The sequence below is a fragment of the Dermochelys coriacea genome, chromosome 7, assembly GCF_009764565.3.
Source record: "Dermochelys coriacea isolate rDerCor1 chromosome 7, rDerCor1.pri.v4, whole genome shotgun sequence".
Classification (NCBI taxonomy): domain Eukaryota; kingdom Metazoa; phylum Chordata; order Testudines; family Dermochelyidae; genus Dermochelys; species Dermochelys coriacea.
Window position 1 is genome coordinate 37,059,114 of NC_050074.1, and position 24,862 is coordinate 37,083,975.

Below are 24,862 nucleotides of genomic sequence, written 5' to 3' on the forward strand. Positions count from 1 at the left end.
AAAAGTGCCGTCCCAAGCATGTGCTTGGTTTGCTGGTGCCTAGACCCAGCCCTGTGTTTGAGGGCATTAAAGCTGTGCCTGGTTTCCACATTGCTTAATCTTTCCTCGGTAATCTGACTCTTTGGCAGTAATTAAGGTCAGCATCATAGAAATTTTTTTCTTTATTTTGGAATTGGAATGCCCCTCACCTGTCTATTCTTTGGGAGGGAAGGACCATCACCTACACAAGCTTGCTCTAGCAGTTTAGAGACCACAAGCGCAGAGTGGAGTGCATTTTTGGGTGCTTCCTAGTAAAAATCTGTGATAGTGAGACTTCTTTTGCTTTCATGGATAATTCTTTGACTGATGTCACATGATTATCACTTAAATAATGAAAGCTATGGAGAAACACGACTTTGAGCTTTCAGGAAACTTCTGCAGATGCTTTTCCAGCCCAGGTTTCTTAATATAGTCCATGAATTGGGAGGAAGAATGAGATTATGCAAAAAAAGGTTCTGTTCTCCCCTTCATGCTCCCTTTCTTTTTAACCAGCAGCTATGAGCAGTGTATAGATCAAGCATTGCCTTAATAACTTGAATTTTTTTGTCATGCACTTAGTAATGCACTAAGTTATGGGTATTCTACATTACCAGTTAAGAGACGCACTCCTGTGTTCATCTACAACCTTGTATTATATAATTATTCATTCCTATTTTCTGTTATTGGTCATGATTCTAAGCACCTTTGCTAGATGCACAATGAAATTCCTAAGGACTGAAAAATAACATCATGATTCTGATTATAACTAGGTTTCTATTTTTCTTAGGCTGTCACTGTTACCTGTAGGCTCCTAGCATAAGGAATTATGCACATACTATTTTCGTCTATAGGGTATGCATATAATGGATATGTTTTTCTGTCCTAGTGAGCTTCATGGATTTTTTTTTTTCCTTTCCCTCCCCAACCTTCAGGATTTTTCTTTTTTATTATGTATCTTAGCTCTGGAAACACAGGATATTATTTTATTAACTTACTCTGTTCTTGTTTCTAATTAAAGGGCCCAAACTGAATAATTGCATATAATGTAGTTTGAAGAGGAAGTTAATCTATTTTAGGTTTTATGCTGCAATGGTCTGGACACAAACTTCATTTTTTGGGAAAATGATTAACATCCACTACATACATAGTCTATGTTGTAACCCTTAACTTATTCTCTGTAATTTGTGACTCTTGACCTTTGCTGAGAGTAAGCGCCTTCCTTTCCATGAAAGCCTATTCTGCCTCCTGCACACCAGCTACGACACAGAGTGGCTGCTTCTACCTCCTTCAAGAGTAGCTGTGTCTCTTAATGTGTGCTAGCCAGAGAGAGACCCAGGGGAGTAGGGGGAGGTAGAAGTGAAAATAATCCAGTGTGACTTGAAGACTTCCCCCACCTCTATTCCTCTGTTGTATAGAGTAGTGAGAGATGAGAGACCAGCAGGCTTAATACCCCCAGATTTTCTAGGTAGTTGGCTGGCCTTGAGCTAAGCGAAGGAGGTCTGGCCCTGCATAGCAGGATTCTCTAGCCATGTGAACTGAGTATTGACACAGGATGAAAAGTGTGGTCTGCACAATCATACATTAATCTTTGAAGCCCTGAGGGTTGTACTGTTCTAAAATGAGACACCTCTAGAGACAATAAGGCAGCCTGATATTTAGGGCCCTGCCAAATTCATGGCCATGAAAAACACGTCACGGACCATGAAATCTGGTCTTTCCTGTGCTATACAGATTTCACAGGGGAGGCCAGCATTTCTCAAATTATGGGTCCTGATCTAAAGGGAGTTGCAAGGGGGTTCCAAAGTTATTTCAGGGAGATTGCGGTATTCAGAGCTGAGCGGCCGGAGAGCAGCAACTGTTGGCTGGGCGCCCAGCTCTGAAAGAAGTGCCTTGCCAGCAGCAATGCAGAAGTAAGGATGGCATAGTATTGCCACCCGTACTTGTGTGTTGGTGGTGGTGCTGCCTTCAGAGCTTGGATACCGGCCAGCAGCCGCTGCTCTCCAGCCACGCAACTCTGAAGACAGCGCCGCCACCAGCAGCAGCGCAGAAGTAAGGGTAGCAGTACTGCACACACCCCCTACAATAAATAACCTTGTGACGACCCCCCCCACACACACACACATGCATCTCCTTTTTGGGCCAGGACCCCTACAATTACAACACCATTACATTTCAGATTTAAATAGCTGAAATAATGAAATTCATTATTTTTTAAAATCCCATGAACATGAAATTGACCAAAATGGACCCTGAATTTGGTAGGGTCCTACTGATGTTCAATTGTTTCTCAAAGTATAACACTTGTGTAACACTTAACTACTGTGCTCCATTGGTGAAACACTATTAAAAACCTGTCTGGGCCACCAATTGGTATTTTCTGCTACTAATTGCTTATGCAAAATGCTTGTCACTTGCTGAATCGCCAGGTTTCTTGTGCTTTGGGGTCTGCCTTGTAGTAATTTAAAATGAATAATGCATAGTAATATTTTAATTGTATTAACCTCATAAACCAATCTGTGAGCTCACATTTCATTGGTTAAAATTCAAAGGAACAATTTCTATAAAACTGCTCTAAAAGAGTTTATTGCAAAGGCATAGTTAAATATTAAAGAGAGATACATCCTTTTCCACTGTCAGAAGTAACATCTTCAATGACAAAAGAGCCAGCTGCTAATGAAACTAAGTGCTTTTAATGTGGGGTTTCTCTTTAGAGTGTGAGTAGGCATTCACTGAAGAAAATGTCCTTCATCTGATGTGTTCTCTCTGAATTGTTCTGTTTTGAGAATAGCTGTAGCTAACTTAACCCTTATTCATTTTTGGTACGCTTTCTGTAGAGGAACATAATGAATTTTTGGAGGTGCATTGGTATCTACCAACGTAAAACTTTGGAATTTTACAAAATGGAGTACATTTTACTGAAAGTATAACTTATTGAATAAAGTATTTCTATATTTCTTCTTGTAGGTGGCTATGAATATCCTAAACAGTGGAAGATTTAGCATGGGTAGTGCATCTGCAGGAATGATTAAGAAACTGATCGGTAGGTAAAATGAAGCTTACTGAATTTCTGGGAGGAATGAAATCATCAGTCCTTGCATTACAAAAGAAAACTTAATACTCTGTGAAAAGACAGATGTCATGTCTTCCAAAGACACTGTATTAACAGTACTCATTTCAGATATGGACTCTAGAACGGAAAATTTAGACTCTGGCTAACACTAAAGATTACTTGTCCATAAAATGCTAAACTGTTACCTTTTTTGCATTGGAAGGAATTATTTACAAATAGAGCATCTTTTAAAAGCTATGTTAGGGTACTTTTAAAAGCAACCAGACATAGGAATTCTGTGTCTGTGTCTGTGTGTACATATTTATATATATATGAAAGCTGCCTTAACATTCTGACTTGAACATTCTGAAGTAATTCAGCCTTCAAATTTTACATACAATGGTAACTATTAAAATCAACTTCTGTCAACAGTTAATACTCATTGCTTTCTGTAAGATCTCAAAAGTTCTCTATACTCTGGATAGGAGATAATCATGGTTGTGTTGATAAATGTACTTCCTGTGCCTGGGGGACAGGTTTGAGTTCCTCCATCTTCTCTTGCCTGAAAGTCCTTTGACAGTCTCCCAAATGACACCTTCAATACAATCATTTCAAACTACTGTTTCAAAAATAGTTAGTTACTGCTTCATAGGAAGGTACCAACAAAGTCTCTTGTGGATTACAATGCTAGCAGACGAGAGATTTTGGTGGCTCCAGCCTGCTGGGGCATAATGTAGATAATCTTTGAGTGACCCATTCTATTAGCTCATTGTGATATTTTCTTGAGGATCATTACTCAAGACATGGTTAGAGCTGGCTGGGAATTGGAATTTGTCAAACAAAAAATGAGTTTTTTCCCCAAATTGTGATGAAAAGCCAAAGAACTTGAATTTTTTCACATAACTGAAATTCTGCATAATTTAGTTTTGGGGAAACAATCAAATGTTCGCACTGCAGGAACCTTTGGCATTTTCTAAACAAACTATGCTACCCGGGATATCTGCCTCTGCAGCATCCTGGCTGGTGGTGGGCTGCAGGGGAGCCAGGTAGGCAATCTGGCCTGCCTGCCTCATTTCCATGGAAAGTTTTGATAGAATCAACGTGTTCCTGCAGAACATTTCTATTCTGTCAAATCAGCATATTCTGACAAAAAGCTGTTTCCTTGAAGAATTTTTGACCAGCTCTAGTTATCATAATCTAGTGAACTGATGTTAGTCACATTGCTTAAAGAACTACTGGAAGGTGATCAGATATCACATGGCATAGAATCTACATACTAGTTAGATAGAAACTTAAGTTTTATCGTACAGAAGTCTATGCATAGTCTCAGAGATCTAAAGGCTTGCATTTGTAGGAATCTGGATAAAAGTGTTCGTTGTATACTTACACACCAAATCCTTTATGTGGCATAAATCACTTTTTTTGAATTTAAAGAATCATTCAGCTGGTAAATTCAAGTAAGAGTAACTAATTAATTAACATCACTACTTGCTCAGAAGCTATTCCATAAACAGTAAATGATTCCAGAATAGCAAAAATACCACAAAGCGGTTGTTTGGTGTAACACTTTGTATGAAAAAGGGTAATTTTAATGTAATCCCCAAATAGGGTTATATGAAAGAACTGTTGATAAGATTTCTCTCCTGTAATAAAGATTTTTTCTGTATCCCAAGGAGCTGCATTTTAATCGCATTGCTGCTACCACACTTTGCTTCTAAAAAGTTAAAATAAAAAATTGCATGTTTTTAATACTTTCATGCATCCTCAGTCCATTCTAGTTTATAGCAGAACAGAGTACAGATTATGTTCTCACAATTTCCCCTCTGCTGATGGCATGTTGTATATGTTAAAGGAATCTTTCAGGCAATTGTTTTGCATCAATGCAGTCTAAGTTGTAAATCTGATGACAAGATTCAATCAACACAACATATTTACTGATGGAAATAGATGTCTAAAGGCATAGGTTTTAATTATGTAAGATGTACCATTTACATACAGCTGAGATTACATATTCAGGGAACAATTGAGTTGTTTTAATGAGTTATTTTAAATAACTTTTAAAAAGATTCCACTCATTGATGTGTTCTATTTTTTTTTTTTTAAGAGATGACAGCAGAGTATGCTTGTACAAGAAAACAGTTCAATAAGAAACTGAGTGATTTTGGATTAATTCAGGTAATCAAGAAACTGAAAACCTATGTTAGAAGATTCTCTCAGCCTGTGGTTTTCATGATTTGTTTATTGAATAAGGGGTCGGAGAAGGATTTTGTTGCAGCTACTGGTTTAAAAAAAATGTTGCTGGATTGCTAGATGCTTGGTATTCTATCTGCATAAATTTAGTCTAGAAACTTGTGTGCTGATGTTTTGAATATATAGAAGTATTAATGTATCAAACGTAAAACTTTTTCAAGTTTTTTCTTACAAATACAATTGCTATTAGGTATTCTAAATAGCATTTAATATTTAATGATTTAATACGTATAAAAGCTTCACTTAGTTATGCACTAAATTTTATTATGTCTGCTGACCTGACTATAACAACTCTACATCTAAATGTATGCATGGTAAATGTTTGTTTGCTATTTGGCAGGAGAAGTTTACCCTTATGGCTGTGAAAGCATACGTAATGGAGAGCATGGCTTACCTCACTGCAGGAATGATGGACAGGCCAGGAGTGCCCGATTGTTCAGTTGAGGCAGCTATGGTTAAGGTAATCCATTTTATTGAAAAAGATCAGGCATAAAACATTAGAATAACAACATTTAAACTTCTATTTCTGATACAGTTTGAACTTGTAGCCTCTTATCCGAGACATTCAGACACCACAGTGGTGGGTGTGATACAAGAACTTGTAAAGAGCATGGTTTATTTTCACTCTCACCCTCACTCCATTTTGGTGGCCCTTCAGGGCCTGATCTATGTTCTTGTCTTCCTATGAAACACTCTCATACAGGTAGCCTAAGTACTTTAATCCCCCCCAAAATTTCCAGGAGCAGCTGCATTTTGACATTGCCACATACAAATCTTGACTATGCACATAGTGAAGAAAGAGAGCATCTGAAATTCAGTCCTCATCCAAATGGCTCTTGCAAAAAGATACTGAATATTCCAATTTCCTCAGCTCTTCTCAAATTTGACTTTACACAGAGCGGCATAGAACTGTTCTTTCACTGTCAGACAGACTGACACAAGATTGAAGTGTTGCCGGTGGGCAAGGGGAATTGTTCTGAGGATCCTGCTTACACATGCCCAGTATTTAGGGAGTAGGGGGCAAATAGAAAGTCAGCAGGTGTGGAATTTGGAGATGACATTGGATTCCTCTCCAATTGTGAGAGGCCTGTATTGTGACAGTCATCAAAGACAACAGTATCCAGGTGTTTCTCCAGGCATGGACCACCCCCACCCAGATAAAATGTAACTAGTAAGGACCCACTGTCCTGGCTTTCCCTGAAATTGACTCAGAAGCTGGGAAACTTGCAGAATGCAGCTGCTCCCTTGCTCCTTAGGATGGGGTGAGGGAGGGAGTCAGACCTGCCCTCTGTACTGGCTGGCAATATGTAAAAGGTTACAATTCAGGGCTTTACTGTTGATATCTCTCCAGCATTTCCTAAATTAGCTTTTAGAATGTTGCTAACTGGCAAAGCCTTCTTGAAATCTGAAGGCTTTCCACTACCTAGAAGGTGAACCTATGTTACTATGTGCTCAGTCCAAAGTAACTTGCTTCCTGGACATATGAATTTGGGGAGATTTAAACTGCTGAGTGGTCTGCTCCATTCTCTCCCAGTTCATGGATCTAAATCCCCAGGGAGCTCACAGTGGAGTTTCCATGTGACCTAGGGGATAGGAGGAGCCAGCATGGCACAAAGTCGGTACTCTTTTTAAAAGGATGAAAGAGACTAAGTTTGAGATTTTGGGGCAGTAGACTACTGTGAGATTTTGGATGGAAGGTACTATAGAAATGTTAAGTATGTTGTTTTATCTTTCTATAGTCTGAATGCAAGTAGCTATTTTCTTAAGGCAGCATCAGTCCTCTAGCATGGATTAATCTCTAAAGCAGGCTGAAAGTAATTCTGCTGTCTTGTGTTCATCTATCCTAATAGAGAATTACCATGTTGTTTTTGTGATATGGAGTTTGGAGTGGCTGTTCGGTTTGAACATTAATTTTTATGGAACAGTGCACTTCCCATGTACTGTAACCAGTGCAATCACAGACAACTTTAAATTGTTTAGGATGAAAGCCCTGCAAGATACATATTTTGCAAGTTGTTTATATAAACAGTTAATCCCTGTTCATTCTTAGTCTTATCCCTCTTTTTGACTTAGGATATAAGAATAAAGCAATCTAGTTTCTGTTCAACTTTAATTACTGCGACAGTGATGCCAACTTTACTGTGCTTTTGGCAGGTATTTAGTTCTGAAGGTGCTTGGATTTGTGTAAGTGAAGCTTTACAAGTTCTTGGAGGCCTTGGCTATATGAAAGATTACCCCTATGAACGTTATCTCCGGGACAGCAGGATCCTTTTGATTTTTGAGGCAAGTATGAATAGATTCATAGATACTAAGGTCAGAAGGGACCATTATTATCATCTAGTCCGACCTGCACAACGCAGGCCACAGAATCTCACCCACCCACTCCTGCGAAAAATCTCTCACCTATATCTGAGCTATTGAAGTCCTCAAATCATGGTTTCAAGACTTCAAGGAGCAGAGAATCCTCCAGCAAGTGACCCGTGCCCCATGCTACAGAGGAAGGCGAAAAACCTCCAGGGCCTCTTCCAATCTGCCCTGGAGGAAAATTCCTTCCCGACCCCAATATGGCGATCAGCTAAACCCCGAGTATGCAGGCAAGATTCACCAGCTAGATACCCAGGAAAGAATTTTCTGTAGCAACTCAGATCCCACCCCATCCAACATCCCATCACAGGCCATTGGGCCTATTTACCATGAATATTTAAAGATCAATTAATTACCAAAATCATGTTATCCCATCATACCATCTCCTCCATAAATTTATCGAGTTTAATCTTAAAGCCAAATAGGTCTTTTGCCCCCACTGCTTCCCTTGGAAGGCTATTCCAAAATTTCACTCCTCTGATGATTAGAAACCTTTGTCTAATTTCAAGTCTAAACTTCCCAATGACCAGTTTATATCCATTTGTTCTTGTGTCCACATTGGTACTGAGCTTAAATAATTCCTCTCCCTCTCCGGTATTTATCCCTCTGATATATTTATAGAGAGCAATCATATCTCCCCTCAACCTTCCTTTAGTTAAGCTAAATAAGCCAAGCTCCTTGAGTTTCCTTTCATAAGACAGGTTTTCCATTCCTCGGATCATCCTAGTAGCCCTTCTCTGTACCTGTTCCAGTTTGAATTCATCCTTTTTAAACATGGGAGACCAGAACTGCACACAGTATTCCAGGTGAGGTCTCACCAGTGCCTTGTATAACGGTACTAAAACCTCCTTATCTCTATTGGAAACACCTCGCCTGATGCATCCCAAAACCGCATTAGCTTTTCTCACAGCCATAGCACATTGGCAGTTCATAGTCATCCTATGATCAACCAATACTCCAAGGTCCTTCTCCTCCTCCGTTACTTCTAATTAATGCGTCCCCAGCTTATAACTAAAATTCTTGTTGTTAATCCCTAAATGTATAACCTTACACTTCTCACTATTAAATTTCATCCTATTATTATTACTCCAGTTTACAAGGTCATCCAAATCTTCCTGTATGATTTCCCGGTCCTTCTCTAAATTGGCAATACCTCCCAGCTTTGTATCATCCACAAACTTTATTAGCGCACTCCCACTTTTTGTGCCGAGGTCAGTAATAAAAAGATTAAATCAGATTGGTCCCAAAACTGATCCCTGAGGAACTCCATTGGTAACCTCCCTCCAGCCTGACAGTTCACCTTTCAGTAGGACCCGCTGTAGTCTCCCTGTTAACCAATTCCTTATCCACCTTTCAATTTTCATATTGATCCCCATCTTTTCCAATTTAACTAATAATTCCCCATGTGGCACCGTATCAAATGCCTTACTGAAGTCTAGGTAAATTAGATCCACTGCGTTTCCTCTGTCTAAAAAAATCTGTTACTTTCTCAAAGAAGGAGATCAGGTTGGTTTGGCACGATCTACCTTTTGTAAAACCATGTTGTATTTTGTCCCATTTACCATTAACTTCAATGTCCTTAACTACTTTCTCCTACAAAATTTTTTCCAAGACCTTGCATACTACAGATGTCAAACTAACAGGCCTGTAATTACCCGGATCACTTTTTTTCCTTTCTTAAAAATAGGAACTATGTTAGCAATTCTCCAATCATACGGTACAACCCCTGAGTTTACAGATTCATTAAAAATTCTTGCTAATGGGCTTGCAATTTCGTGTGCCAATTCCTTTAATATTCTTGGATGAAGATTATCTGGGCTCCCCGATTTAGTCCCATTAAACTGTTCGAGTTTCGCTTCTACCTCAGATATGGTAATATCTACCTCCATATCCTCATTCCCATTTGTCATGCTACCATTATCCCCAAGATCCTCTTTAGCCTTATTAAAGTCTGAGGCAAAGTATTTGTTTAGATATTGGGCAATGCCTAGATTATCCTTGACCTCCACTCCACCTTAGTGTTTAGTGGTCCCACTTTTTCTCTGCTACTGTAAATCAGAACAACTTCACCTTCCAAGTATTCTTGGCATAAATTTGAAACTAAATGAAACAAATTCTATATAGCATTCTTTCAGAATGGACAACGAATCATGTTATGGCCTTCATTTGGAGTTTCAAATTTTCTGCTGTATCAGTTGGAATTATCTGATGTGCCATGGAGAAGAGTGTTCCTTCTGTAAAGACCGTAGGACATGCAGGGTCTAGAGAATAGATTGCTCTTTTTTGGGCACACAATTTGAATGCCCAGTGGAACTGGCATCTGTCTGCCCCTAAAGAGTCAGTGGTATGTCTTTTTTTGGGAAGAGATTCTGACTGACCTAATTGCCTCCTCTTTAAACATTTAGAAACTGACCATTTTGACCAAAATAATAATAGCTATACTAACTATGGTATCAGGAGAAAACATAGTGAAAGGAAAAAAACACAGTCCCACCTCAGCATTTTTATATCCAAAGGATTCTGACTCAAAATTTAAAAAATCCATTGTTTACTTTATGCTTTTTAGCTAAAACTTGTAACCAGCTTACACCAAGTAAATATGCTTCACTGCATGTTAGTTGCTTAAATAACAGGTTAATTGGGGTGAAGACTTATTAGTAACAAGAGAATTTTCACACTAATTTCTCTCCATTCTTATTCTTTGTTATGTGATGAATCAGTGCTAACACATGGGTCAGGTTTGGTGGTAAGAACTCTAGACAAAATGTTCAGGTGTTTCAGAATGCATGAATGTTAGTTTCTACATTTGGAATTGCTTTCTCTAATGGAATTGTTTGACTCAAACAGAAGTTTGTTCAAAGTTGATCTTGTAAAGATTCTTCGTCACACAGGCTTCTTACAAGTAAAAAACAAAAAAAACAACAACAAAAAAGAAATTTGAGTAAAATTTGTCTGAGACCACCAAGCCTATGACAGTCCCAGAGTATGAGTTTTTTTAAAAACAAATCTCTTGTTGATTGCAAAATACATTCTCCCTTGTTTCATGGCTGGGTCATCAGTAATCATTCCTCTAGTTTGTTTGACTCGGGTTTTCAGTATAGATTTTTTCCAGAAGAACTATTACAAATAGAGGGCAATTCTCATTTTAATTTTAACAGAACATCAAAAGTTCTGTGCCGCAAATGAAAATGTCCTATAATTGTCAGGCCACTGGCATTCACCTAGCTTTACCACACCTATATCCGATTTTTATTTCGCTGAGTTAACTAAATCAATGAGCTCCACAACTGATCAGTTAGTGAAACAAAAATACGGAGCAACTGAAAGTTGGTCCTTCAAAGTAAAGGATGGATTTGGCGGATAGAAGGATTTTTTTTTCTGGTTATCCCAAATACGAGAAGACTTTCCTACCAGATTTATAGGAAGTCTGAGTCAAGTCAACTTTCATCAAAAACATTGCAATTACATATCTTTTTTGAAAATGCTTGCTTTCTATCCAGTCTTCTCTTCTAATCTTGACACTTGGGTAAGTTCCTCCCTAGCTACCAGATGGAGACAATACACTGACCTTGTTGGTGATATCATCCCTGTTCATAAGGGCCTTACTGAGTCATCGGGGTCGGTTGTTTCTCTCTCCAGCAGCAGGGATGCACAGTATTTTACCAGCTGACAACAGAAGTCTGAAGAGAACGAAAGGCTTGGTCCCTCCTTCCCATCCTACCAAAAGAAATGGGCCTAGAGGTGTTATAAAATGTCTTACAGAAATTTACTAGTCATTCTTACTTAATAAATCCCCTTTCCTCTGGATTTGTAGCAACCAGGATCAGGCCCGTCATTAATTCATCAGACATTTGGCACCAGCCTGGTATCTCTAGTACATTTCCCCATCTCCATCACTTCTCCTTATTTCTGGATTTTTGTCTACATCTGTTAGAACAATCACATAATGGACTGTTTGGCTCTATACCCAAACTCTTCAATATCAGGTTCACTCCTTGTTCTGCTTCTACTTGCCAAGTAGGCATCTGGGGGTTAGTTACAATCATTTTTCAAGGTTTCCTTGTTAAAGCAATGTAATATGTGATAGTCCTACTGACTGACAAAATTTCTGTTGTTCTAATTAATATACAGCTTCCTCTTTTTCTTGTGCTGTTATATATTTGTGGACTAGCAGAAGAAAGCCCATTGGTTTTTTCCACAAGTCAACAAATAAAATGGTCAGAATTTCAAAATTAAGATACAGAAAAGCAAGCAGAAACCAATGGTATGAACTGGTCTTCTGTATGAACTGAGCAAGAGGAACTTACTCCTCTCCCTCCCCACATTTTGATTGTCAGCCAAAAATATTAAAACAGACTAAAAAAATATGGTGGGAAAGGGTTTCCTTTTTTTAATAAAAGAACAAAATAAGTACCTATGTAGCAAATACATTTTATGTTGTCCCAGTAATCTAGCAGAGTAGAGAGGAGTAGATTAGAGGATAAATTAAAATAGTACAACTGATTCTCATTTCTTTTGTCAGGGGTCTTGTGCATTCCAATTAAGCATAAAGGGACCACGTTCTCAAATGTATATTCCTCTTAATTTATACCCTTCTGGCTGCATTCCTTTTTAAGCTCGTCCTTCTGTTCCTTAATTGGCCAGACTTTACAGTGACACCTGTCATTACTTTCTTGGACAGGAGCCATATTGCCTCTGTATTACTCCCTGACTGAAGGTAAAGGTTCAGGAGTAGAGCCTGAGTTCCCCATAAAGGTGGCTGTATAAGAGTCACTCTGGCTGGTTTATGAATGACAATTGAAAGAATATCTTACTTACTTTATTTTGTGCTCGTGTCAGAGGATCAGACTGATATGGCAGGACTGGGCCTATGGGCTCTTTGTTTATTTGCAAATGCCTGTTGAAATCCTAGGGTAATAGTTACGGAGTGCTGCCATTCTCCACTGAAGTAGATGAGTCCCACACGATTAAACAAACCACACAGGAGCACATTGATTTTAAACACTATCTCTCAGGGTGTTGAGGATGAATACATCAAAAATTGAAGGCACTCAATATCCTATACTAATAGGGGCCATATAAGTACCTCATAAAGATAGTGTGGAAGAAAACAAACTCCACTTTTAGGGTGGAAGCAAATTTCAAATAAAAATATCAAAAACTCCTTATTACCACAACCACTGCCCCGCCATTACCATTTGCCACCCCTGTAATATATCCAAACATAAACAATACTATCTAGTCTAATAAAACCCAATGGCCAAGGCCTTCACATGTTAGTAATTTATTTAAGTATTGTTTAAAACATTTATTTTTTAAAATTCAGAATATGTCATATAAGCAAACAAATAAAAAACAAATAAATCAGTTCAAATAGAAGTATATGACATTACCACAAATGACTCTAGGGAATTTGAGTTGGAGATAGATGGGTTTTGTGAAGGGGTTGATATGATGGCCATTCCAGGGGTTTGTAGTGTATTGGGAGAAAGGAGCCCTTGTTTTTATTTAGTTACCCATTTATAAATAACCGGACTCATACCCTCTGAGTACATTCTGCCACTGGAAATTTTACCTGTACTGAAATGATTCCCAGTAACTAACAATTTAACCTGTACCATCTTACAATATACCCCTTCTTATGCTATTGATGTTAACGCCTCAAAAGTATTTGAAAAGAGTTAAACAGCAGATGTGGTATAATTCTATCCCCGAAAGAGATGTAGTAGGACATTGAATAACCATAATTAATGACACATTAGGGACTGTGAAATTCACCCTGCCCCATCCAGCTTTCAAATTACTTCCATGTATCCCAATTGTTCCAAGGGAGCTGCTATCCAGTTCGAACAGCAAAGAGCATGGGTCTCCTCTAGGAAGAAAAGAGGCTTAGCTGGACACTTAGGGGATGGTGCAAATAGTGCAGCAGCAATTTGGAATGTTGTTAAGGGACAACAACATAATAAGAAATTAGAACAACTAGAGAAAGCCACAGGTGCAAGCTAAAGTTAGTGAATTACCAAAAATTTGTCCTAAAAAAACAAATTAAACAAAAATTAACAACTGTAAACAAAACAAGGGCAACAGCATAATAAGAAATTAGAACAACTGGAGAGAGATGATAGGCAAGTCTTGCAAACTTCTATTTGCCTGGGATTGGTAACTTTTTTTCAGTGGGTATGTATAATTAATTATATCAGTTGACAAATACATTTTTATGCCTGGGCTGGTGAGCTTTCTTGACTATCTTTGGGAGGCTTATTCTTTTTCGTATTTTTGGGATGGCATCATGACCACCAAAATTCTATGCAGTTATATGATATTTTATGCACATTATTAAATGAGCATATTTGCAAATAATTGGAATGTAACAAATTTCAGTTTGTGATCGGTTCACCCCAAGCAGTGGCAGGGGTAGGACAGATAGTTGCACAAAACTTGGCATTTGTAGCTGGGGTATGTGGGTGCTGGAGGGTGCCTGAAGGGTTCTGAGACTGCCAGGGTGGATGATAGAGTTGGTCAGGGGTTCAGGTGTCTGGTGACTCTGTGGAGGCGGTCTGGGGGAGAATATTTTGGATGATAGTTGAGGTAGTTGGGCTGATGTCTGGGTATGAGAGCCTGGTCCACTATTGAGTCCCCTCACAGTCTGCCCTTGCTGCCACCTACTCCTCCCAGCTGTTCTTTTGTCACTTGACTCCAGTGCTGGAAGCAGCAGTTCAAAAAGCAAACAGGTTGCCTGCAAAATAGGCACCACCATGGCTCTTGGTGGTAAAAGCAGCAACTACAACTGTGTGATACTTGGCAGCCCTGTGGCATTGCCATTTTAAAGAATCATTCTTAAGACGTGGAGTTAAAGGATTGGGTTTAGATTTGGTTTAAACAGGTTTTGCTAATCTATTTTTAACAAGGTTTGCTAGCCAGCCTAGGTGACCCCAAACAGAAATATATTTCAAAAAGTTTATTCAAATCTTAACAGTTTATTCCATCCAGATTCTCCAATCAAGGAGTCGGTAGGATCTTAAAACATTCCATCTTCATTAGAAGGCTTTCAATAACTCATTCTTTGAGACCAGCTATTATAGTTTGCCTCTGAAATACAGTAAATCTCATTTGAATCACCTCTTTAAAATGCTGTAAATTGTTTGCTCTGAAGAATGGTATTTAACACCAAGTATACAACAAAATTAATTAACTTCCCGTGTGCGCAGTCTATATATTTAATTGTTTCGGCTAGTTTATTTTAAAATGAACAGCTGGCAAAAGAAGATATCATTATGTTAGAGTGGCAGCAGCTAATACTGCAGTAGTTTGTCACCATTTCTGTTACCTTCAGACTTCTGAAGGGATTGCAATTAAGCAATTTAAAGCTTCTTATTGGGCATAAATTTTGCATACCAGGTAAAAGCACAGCTGCTAGTTCTTTCTTTCGCTCCCCCACTTCCTTCCCCTTCTGCTTCCAAAAGCGCCAATATAACACTAATTTGTCTGCTTTAGATATAAGCTGTGGTCAAAAACCATTTAAATTCTTGGCATTTAGGGGGGTTTTATGTGTGCACAACTTATAGGAAATATGGCTGTCTTTTTAAAGCAAAATTTAATGATTAAACAGGAATAAATGCTTCACCTCTTTTCCCAGATAACAAGTGTGGGCAAAGAACTCTAGCAACTATAACTTCCTTCTTTTTTTAGTGCATAAGCATCATCTAGGTATTACATAAAGTCTTATTGACTTAATCAGCGCTCAGCATAATAAAATGGACTCTGTCCTCATGGTTTCATTCATATTTTAAAAGGTCCATAAAGACAGGAAGAAGAGTTTCAATGGCAAACTTTGGGATTTTGCAGGGGCAGAGTACTATGCACAGAGAGAAGGCTACAGTTTACTAGGATTTTCTTGACACTTAATACACAATCTTAAAACCTTGGCAAATGGCTGCCAGAAATGCACAGAATAAGAATACTATGATAAGTGGAACAGGGATCCAGTGGCCTTTAATCAGAAAATGAACATCTCTTTCTGCCAGTTGGCCGAAACGCAACTCTCTACCATGTTGGCTTTCCTCTGTCAAAAATTCAAAAGGACAAAAAAAATTTCAGTCTTAAAGTTTGTGGAAAAATGGGTATTGTAGCTAAATAGGGCTTGAAGAACAACAATTATATATAAGTAAATTTCTGTACGTGTGAGATAATAGGTCACTAGTTTGAATTAATTACCCAATACCCATTTTCCTATTAGCCAACAGTAGATTATGTATGGTGAGGATTGAGTAAAGTGTGATGAGACTTTATCATGAACAGTATATAGCCTTATTTTATGCTGCCAAAATGTTTTGTTCCTAAAGATGTTCAGAATGCTATATACTCAGACTTTAACTCTCTGAGTCTTTCCTACTAAGTTATTGTTTTCCTAATTTGAAGCAGTGATTGCTTGACAAATGTAAAGATACCTGTGTTTTTCTTTGACAAAAACATTGGAAAAAGTTTAATCTCATTGTGGGGGGCTAGAGCAAGCACTATCAGACAAGAAAGTATGTTTCTACTGCAGACAAGGACAGAATGCTTGTTTATTTCAGCATTGTTATTCCCTTGCATCTTCTTTCAAGAAAAACATCGTAATGTGTTGTGGCAGCGATAACAGACAGCTCTCCAAATCAGCATTAGCAGCTACAAGCTTTGAGGCCTGGCTAGAAGAGAAAATGATTTTCCAATTTGAATGCAATATCCAAATACATTTAGTGCAGGATAAGTTCATGTTTATTTCAGTTTGAAATTAGTTTCTAAAAATGCAACTGTGGAAGAGGAAAGTGGAATTAAATTAAAATGGACTTCTAGAGTATGTAAATAAAACTAAATCTGGGGGAACAAAGTGCTGTTGATTTTTGGAGTGCTCTAACATTTATATTGTGGACCAAATATGCCTGATGTTTAGTGGTAGTTTTGCCCTTTCCTTTTATTTAGAGAAGTGAAGTCTGCAGTGTTTATGTCTCTAAGCAAGGAGGCAGACCAAAGCAGTCACTAAGCACCAGTGACACTTGGGATATGTTGAACAATTGGATTTTGTATCTCATCAAACTAAAAATAGCTAAAAGCTTCAAAGAAAAAGAGGCTCCAAAATTCATTAATGTCATTTAAAAGATCAAGTAAAATAATCCTGAAAGCGGAAAATTATCAATCTAATCTATCTGGGGCAGTAAGGTAAATACTGTGGATTGCTTGTGGCTACTTATAAACTAGAACTGCATGAAATGTGTAACTTAAAAAATGCAAAAGATATGTGAATAAGTAGGTATGTTAGCTAAACAACTTGTGTTCAAAATTATAACTCTAATTCCCATGTTTTAATTCACTCATTATTGATTCTTTTGCAGTATTTTGTCTGCCAGCAATAGTGAGGGAGTTCTTTGTCTTGGATAGACCACCAAAGGGGAGTTCATCCTAAAATGAATTTGAATTCTTAAAAGTAATGTGGAAAAAGAACATATCGCACCATACCTTTAAACATTAAAAACTCTTTATTTAAAAACTATTATTTAAGAAAATATGTGCATTGCATAACTAGGTTTATGAAATACTGGAAGTAATGGGCACCTGGTATTGATTACATTTGTATCATGTCTCTTACAGGGAACAAATGAAATTCTGCGAATGTATATTGCTTTGACGGGTATGCAGTATGCAGGAAAAATCTTAACTGGAAAAATTAAGTATGTTCTTACTACTTGCTAGTTACATTCACTTAAGTTAACCAAAATTGATAGTCAATACATTATCCATTTAACAGGAGGTTAGAGCAGAGAGATTACAAGTAAAAATTAGAGTATTTTGAGACCTTTACAAAATTTTGAAAAGTCATTTCAACTCTTGATGCTTGTTTAGACAAGTTTTTTGTATGTTTATGAATTTTAGACAACTCCATTTTATTTTACAACTTTAAAACAGTGACTTAAATCTCTACATGTTTTATTAGTCTACGTGGGTGGACTACAGTAAATCTGTCTTGTAGTACCTTTTAATCATCCAGCTAGTAATGTAACTTTTTTGTCCAGAAATTCATTAATGGCTATTCTTATATACTACGCCATGCTTGGTAGCCTTGTTCTAGGACAGCTGTAGAATCCTCAACTCAGCGATAAGAGCCTGGGTTTCTAGATTTTATAGAGAAAAGGCTCTAGCCTACTTAAAGAATATACTAGCCTTTTTTAATTTAGTCCTGGCATCTTTGATAAGGTAGCTGCATTCTGCTTCTCAACATGCTGTATATTTTGAACACTCTTATACTACTGCTAGCCAGACTACACAGTAAGGTAAAGACTTAATAAGGAGGCAAACCACAAAAGTTTTGGCTAACCTTCCAGTACTTTCTATGGCTATTACAATAGTTTGAGACCTCCCTCCCTCCTGCAGCCCGCAAATCTCCTCCACCATCTTGCTCTTCATTACCTTTATTTCACTATAATTTGTCAGTTGTGTTGCAATAGTGCCAACAATAGATTTGGCACTTCCCAAACATAGTACAATGCCAGGCTTGGCTCCAGTGGGGGTTTTTGCACCAGCGTAACTATACCACTAACTGCTCCAGTGCAAAACCCCAGCATAGAGACCCGCACCAGTGTAAAATGTGCCTTGCACTGGTGCAGTTTTGAAGCTTAAGTAGCCGAATAAGCTGCACTGGTGCATGTTGCTTTTAGTGCAACTGCATTGGTACCAAAACCAAACAGACCCCAGGGTAGACATGCCCACCATCTGCTCCAAAGATCTTACAGTCGGCAAAGCTCTGCTCCCCCTCTCCCGCCCCGCCTTTTCTCTTGGTGGTAGATGGGGAGGGGGAGGCAAGAAGCAGAACAGGATAGAGAAATTCCTGCTACAGCTGCTGCTTCTGAGAGAGAGAGCATGTGTGCTCCTATTTCTCCTTTCTACTTTTACCCCGTTCATGGGACCTTAGTCATTTGGGTGCTTCTGAAAATTTTATCCAGCATCCCCATATTTGGTTGCAAGCATCTTCAGGGGTCTTCTGTTTCCTGGGTTCTCCCTAAATGACACAGTGCGTGTTTGGCTATAACTCAAAGATAAACCACAACAGCACCAAATATACAAAGATAAGGGCATGGGAGAAAGTCCACATTCAGAAAGGTAATGAAGACGGGTTTGGGTGTTATGATTAAGGGAGAGAACCAGAAATTTGTTTAGTTTGCAAGAGATGGGGTTAATATGAGCCCATTAAAAGCTTTGGTGACTGGCAAAGTTCATGCCAGATTGTAGTTTGTTCAGCATGTGATGAGTTCTGATGTGTATATATATTTATACATTTGTTTCTTCTTTGCACTTGTATTGCTGATTCCAAGGACATTTCTCGTGTATGAGATGTGGGGATGGGGGGCGGGGAGGGAGAGAAATACAGGCTTCAGCATACGTTGTCCTATAATGTTTCAGGGAAATGAAGAAAGGAAATGTCGGCGTGGCATTGGAGATATTTGTGAACAAATTCCGTGACAGCATGGGCAGAAAAGTGGATTTAGGACTAGTTGGCAAAGATGGAGTAGCACATCCCAGCCTTGAGGTAAGTACTGAATGTTAATTATCAAACAAACCTATTGATTGACTAGAAAAGCCAGTGTCAACTACTTGACAGTTTTCCTTCATCTTAACTCAAGGGGAGATGCAGGAAGCAATGTCCTTATAGAATATCTGGATTCTGGCCTACCACCACGCTAACTTGGGTCTCTCAGTTCTTTGTCACAGCCTTAGGCCCTGATCCTGCAGAAATTTAAGTGTGGGCTTTATTTTTATATAGTGTAAAATTGGGAGTTTATAGAAAAATGACAATGATCCTTTCAAGGGCAGGGAAGAAATTAGTGGAGAGTAGCACAAGTTTGTCACAGTAGAAACTCTTTCCAGTTCCTTCCTCATCTGACTCCCTTCTCTTTCAAAGTATTGCTCATTTTCCTGGCCTTAGTGGAACCCCTTTTTTCCTTTCTCTAATTCCTCTCCTTTTATTGAATAGTTTGGTCCTAGACAGGGCTTTGTGTTACATGCATGATAATAAGCATTGGTTTACAAATGGATGACTTAGTGCAGTGGAGTACATGTGACTTGGTAGCTGTAGAAAAGTAAAATATAGTTTTCCCCATCTATCATTAAGATGCAAAAATCATAGGAAAACAGTGAAGTGGTTTTATTGTGCTAGATAATTTTGCCCGGTGTTAGTGGCACTCAGACACAGAGAACTTGCTAATATTATTCTACTCACACAGGGGAGCTTTAACAATGTGAAGTTATCCCCAGGATAGGTACTTTGTGCTCTATGGTGCCAAAAGAGTGACAGGATGTCACTTAAAAATTAATCCATTTTTTTTTTTACTACAGCAAACTCTCTGCTGCTGGCTTCATTCTGGGAGGTATATCAGTTATGAATCTTTTCTACAAGAGGTTCAAGCCATGCTTTTTTCTTCTCTCTGCACTGTGAAAACCATAAAAGAGTGCTAAAAGTTACACTTGAGAGTTGCTACAAGCTAAATATGCTGTGTTCAGTATTTTCCTCCTTCTTGGTGCCAGGAGTTGAGAGAATTGATTAGTTTTGATGTATCACCATTCTCAGGATTAATAGCCTTAGACCTAACAATTTTGCTGTAGATAATTAAATGACATTACCTCAGTATATGCAGCGTTTCTTATTCTTGAGTGTTTGCTATATTTCCCAACACTGCAAATGCCAAAACATTTTCAGGTAAAATTGGGAAGTTTTAATGTACAGCCACTGTGCTGTACATGCCTTTGTGGAAGAGTAAGTGAAATTAATGCCTGCAGAATGGGCTCTTAAAAATGAACTAGCATTTGCTAACCAAGGAAAATCTTGGTATTGCTTGGCTAAGGGAAGCTGCAACCAACTATTATTTCTCTCAGGGAAAGGGAAGTCAGATGTTTCCTCACTACAGTGCCTCTTCTCCTTTTGGAAAGTGGCGGCTTTTCTTCCCTGTTGGGAATGTCACTTCACAAATCAGAAGTAAAAGATCACTTCAAAACCGAATTCGTAGAAAAGACCAAAATTACCCAGATCTCTTATGGGTAACAAACATACTTCATCATTAACTGTAATGTTTCTTTTTTCAAGTGTCCTGCAAAGCAATATTTTTAATTAAATTGGTAATTTTGTTTTGTTTTGTTTGATATATGAAGGCAGCCTACCAGATGTTTTTGAAGAGTTACTTCTGCTTGTTTTTACTGAAGAAATATTATTAAAATGCCAAGATTGGACTTCCCTGGTTCTGTTGGAAAACGTCTGGAATTCCAGACATGTTCATTTTGATCTTTAACACCATTAACTGCGGTGGCAAAGGTGCTACGTCTAGCAAAGTCTTCCTTTATCCAAAATGCTTATCAAATTTAAAAACAACAACCCAACTTGCTATTTTGAAAGGTACTGTTGAAAATTGATGGCATTTGCTATATTCGGACCTGGTACTGCACTTTTGACTTCAGTGGAAGCAGGTCGTTCAGGCTGGAATTATGCACATTTTTTTTCTATATAACTGCCCTGTTCATTGCTTATTGCACACTCTTTCTTCTCCTTTCCCCTTTGATGCACAACAGCATTGAGGTGCTTTAACAGGATGGTAATGAGCCTCAGACTCAGCACTTCACTAAAATTCAGGCTTTCTAAATTAAACATTTATTTTTAACATAACCAGTGCAGTTCTGAAATCAAGAAATTAGAAGTTGTGCTACACCTGTTAGGAATATTTAAATTATTGCCTTCTCACAACAGTCTGAGCTTTCCCACGCTCGTAAGTAGTCCCATCCAGCTCCGGGTTTTGGATTCCTGACCGGGCAGTGAAGGAGCAGCTTTCCCCTTCAACCTCTACGCTATGTACACTGTTTGGCTAAATCTTCAGTGTTGCAAATTGTTGTTAATCTAGTTTCTTACAGAGCACTCAAAACACGTATTTAAAATAATTACTAAACAGTAGATTCCCTTTGTTTTCACTTACAGGAAAGCAGCAAGAAACTTGAAGAAAATATCTATTATTTTGGAACTACAGTGGAAGGCTTGCTAAGGAGGTTTGGCAAAGTAATCACATTTTTTAATAGGATTTTCATGTTGAATAGATTACATCCCAGAATTTAAAACCGACAAAATACGGACAGTGGTTTGCCTCACGATAAGCTAGTATTCCTCGCATATAATACAGTTCTATCTAATGTATTAAATAAAAATCAGTGGTTTTCTACGTTCACCTTTGGTAGTGGTAGACAGCCTCTGCTGAAAGTTCTGTCATCACTGCAGTTAGCTGCCAACAGGTGCAAAGAATTGGTGGAGGCCCTGATGCCCTTAGTGTAAAATCTGTGTCATGCATGATACTTAAGGACTATTTACTGCTAAGGAGGAAGGGGATAATACAAAGGAAAAAGTTTGTTACACTGGCTTGACAGGCTGTGCTAAAGGAAGTAAACCAGTGACACAAGCATACATTCTTTTTTGAAATGTACTACATTGTGTTTGGGTGGACATTGCTGGGTAACTGTGGTTTTAAATGATGTAATGGAAGCTGCTAAACTTATTTTTTAATCTTCTCTAGACTATAGTGGATGAGCAGCTGGTTCTGAAGAGAGTGGCAGATGTCTCCATTAATTTGTATGCAATGACAGCAGCTATATCCAGGGCCAGTAGAGCCATCAGTATTGGTCTACGCGATCATGATCATGAAGTAAGTGCACTTACATTTTCTATGACTTACTAATGCATGTGGTCACACCCTTTCAATATCCCATCTAAAGAGTCTGTTGAAACTAGAGTTTTCTATGGAGAACTGCAAACCCTGTTTCTGGGACCCTTAATCTTATGTTCTAGAACCATCTAGAGAGCAGAGAGAGACCTTTGTATCTGTATTCATAGCCGCTGCAGATTGTAATGAGATCCATTCTCTCCTCCACTGAAGCGATGGTTCTGCATGCTCTGTGTAATTAGATAGACTTTAAGGAGCTAACACAGGGCTGGGCAAAATTTTTGGCCTGAGGGCCACATCGGGATTGCGAAACAGTATGGAGGGCCAGGTACGGAAAGCTGTGCCTCCGCAAACAGCCTGGCCCCCTCGCATTCCCACTTACTGCCCCCAAAACTGCTCCCCCAGGATCCCGCTCTCTGTCTCCTCCTGGACCTCCTGCCCCTTATCCAACCCCCCCACCCATTACCATGCCCTGCTGCCCGCGTGGCACTGTAACTGCAGGGGAGAGGCCAGGGGCTATGGGGCTGGACAGGACGGTCCCACGGGCCATAGTTTGCCCACCTCTGAGCTAACACCATCCTGCATATATTCTTTAAAGGGTGAGCCTTCAGGTAAATCAGGGAAATTCCACTTTCACTTCAACAGAAATGTATTCCTATCCTTAAGAATGCTGTTGGGCTGCTAGTTTTTTTATAAATTGAGACAATGCACATTAGCATCTCAAGTTTTGGAAAGCCACAGAAGAGAGACTTTGTTTTTCATTTAACGCTGAGGTGGGCAAAGGGCCACATCTGGGGATGGAAATTGTATGGCGGGCCATGAATGCTCACAAAATTGGGGGTGAGGGTTCTGGCTGGGGGGTGCTCCAGGCTGGGGCACAGGAGGGGGTCAGAGGTGCAGGCTCTGGGCAGCGCTTATCTCAAGCAGCTCCCAGCAGCAGGGGCATGTCCCCGATCTGGCTTCTATGCGGAGGTGCGGCCAGGCAGCTCTGTGTGCTGCCCCTGCAGCTCCCACTGGCTGCAGTTCCTGGCCAATGGGAGCTGTGGGGGCAGTGAGCAGAGCCCCCAGCTAAAGCACAAGGGTTGGATGCAGCCCCCGGGCCATAGTTTGCCCACCACTGATTTAACTGTTATAGCAGTACAATGAGATTTATAAAAACAGGTTCATCACAGAATACACAATTGTTCACAAATAAAATGGACAATACAGCAAGAGGCTTCTAATTTTCTGATGGATGTTACATTAAATACTCCTCAGGAAATACAGAGTAAGTTAACCAACTTCCAGTTTGTGATCTTTGTACACAAATGATATTTTATGAATTATTAAAGCTAACACTGTGATCCAAGTGTTCTCTTTAATACCACATAATTTTCTGATGTTCTTGTCAGGTTTTTTCCCCCACACATAATGGGTGGGAGATCTAAAATAATTAAAACTTCCGTCTTTAATGAATTTGGTATGCGAGATTTTTTTTTTTGTAAAGTCACATCTGGATTTGTAATGGAGTACCCATCTTCTAGTCACTGGTGGGTGATAGCTACCACTTCCAGTAAATGGAATAATCCTGTGAAAAAAATGACAACCTGTTAGAATTCTTCCCAGTTGTATCAGTAGAAAACCAGGCTCTATACCATGAGACTAAAAGAAGAATTACACTCACACACACCTGATCTCAAACTCATTAGCTTTTAAATACATTTAGCATGAGTTGGTAGTAATTATTTTCTTGGAGAAAACTTGTTTGTATTACAATATTGTATGATTTGCTTAATACCTGTCTTTTGTTGGATTTCTTTCATCAGGTGCTGCTTACAAATATTTTCTGCACAGAGGCATATTTTAAGAATAATTATGCCATGGTGGAGTTAGAAAAATGTAAGTTCTCTAGTAGTGGGAAGGATAAACTTAATATGACGAGAACAAACTATATGCAAGGACCTAACAGGGTTTATGAGGATGCTGAATGCACATAAGCGGCTTCACTGGGGATTATGGGGATGTCACCAGATGGCACTGAATAGTACTGGCCTGTTAAAAACTTCTGAAACTAACAAAGAAATGCTGCTTTGGTTTTGTGATGCAGTTTTTTGTTTTTTTTTAGGGGGGTAAGGCGTTGCTCCATGGGAACAGGGCATTGATGATTTGGCTCAGGATTCTGAAAGCCCAAAGGTTGTCATAAACCGCATACAGGCAATTCCCTCTAAAACTGGTGTTCCAAGTTGCCCTAATGTACCCCAACACCTACCATTTGGCAGAGGGACAACACTATTTATACAGAATTGTCTAACTCCCCCTCTCTCATGGTTATTGGTAATACAAATATCAAGTGCTCCTCCTACACAGAATTCTTGAGTGCCGCCTTCAAGGCCTGGCCCAACTTCCTCTCTTGGGATCTGCTGATTTCTGTAACATGCATAGCATCGTTAGGAAGAAAAAAGGCCACAGACTCTGCTATTGA

The 24,862-nt window shown here is 38.9% G+C and overlaps 2 protein-coding genes across 3 annotated transcripts in view; one reads left to right on the top strand and one right to left on the bottom strand.

Annotated features, from left to right (window-relative positions):
- The window catches only part of ACAD9 (acyl-CoA dehydrogenase family member 9), a 66,813-nt gene that overhangs the window by 41,027 nt on the left and 924 nt on the right, over window positions 1-24,862 (top strand). Inside the window, exons 9-17 of the mRNA XM_038409464.2 lie at window positions 2,983-3,058; window positions 5,172-5,242; window positions 5,658-5,777; window positions 7,472-7,600; window positions 17,306-17,385; window positions 19,112-19,238; window positions 21,669-21,746; window positions 22,255-22,383; window positions 24,207-24,279. Coding sequence (XP_038265392.1) covers window positions 2,983-3,058; window positions 5,172-5,242; window positions 5,658-5,777; window positions 7,472-7,600; window positions 17,306-17,385; window positions 19,112-19,238; window positions 21,669-21,746; window positions 22,255-22,383; window positions 24,207-24,279 — 883 coding nt within the window. The remainder of the gene's footprint in view (window positions 1-2,982; window positions 3,059-5,171; window positions 5,243-5,657; window positions 5,778-7,471; window positions 7,601-17,305; window positions 17,386-19,111; window positions 19,239-21,668; window positions 21,747-22,254; window positions 22,384-24,206; window positions 24,280-24,862) is intronic.
- Window positions 23,327-24,862, bottom strand: part of CFAP92 (cilia and flagella associated protein 92 (putative)) — a 91,097-nt gene continuing 89,561 nt past the window's right edge. Inside the window, exon 19 of one of the 2 annotated variants that reach the window (XM_043518612.1) lies at window positions 23,327-23,967. The gene's annotated coding sequence lies outside the window, so the exon portion shown is untranslated. Of the gene's footprint in view, window positions 23,969-24,862 lie in introns of both variants that reach the window. The other variant, XM_038409457.2, reaches the window with a different exon arrangement.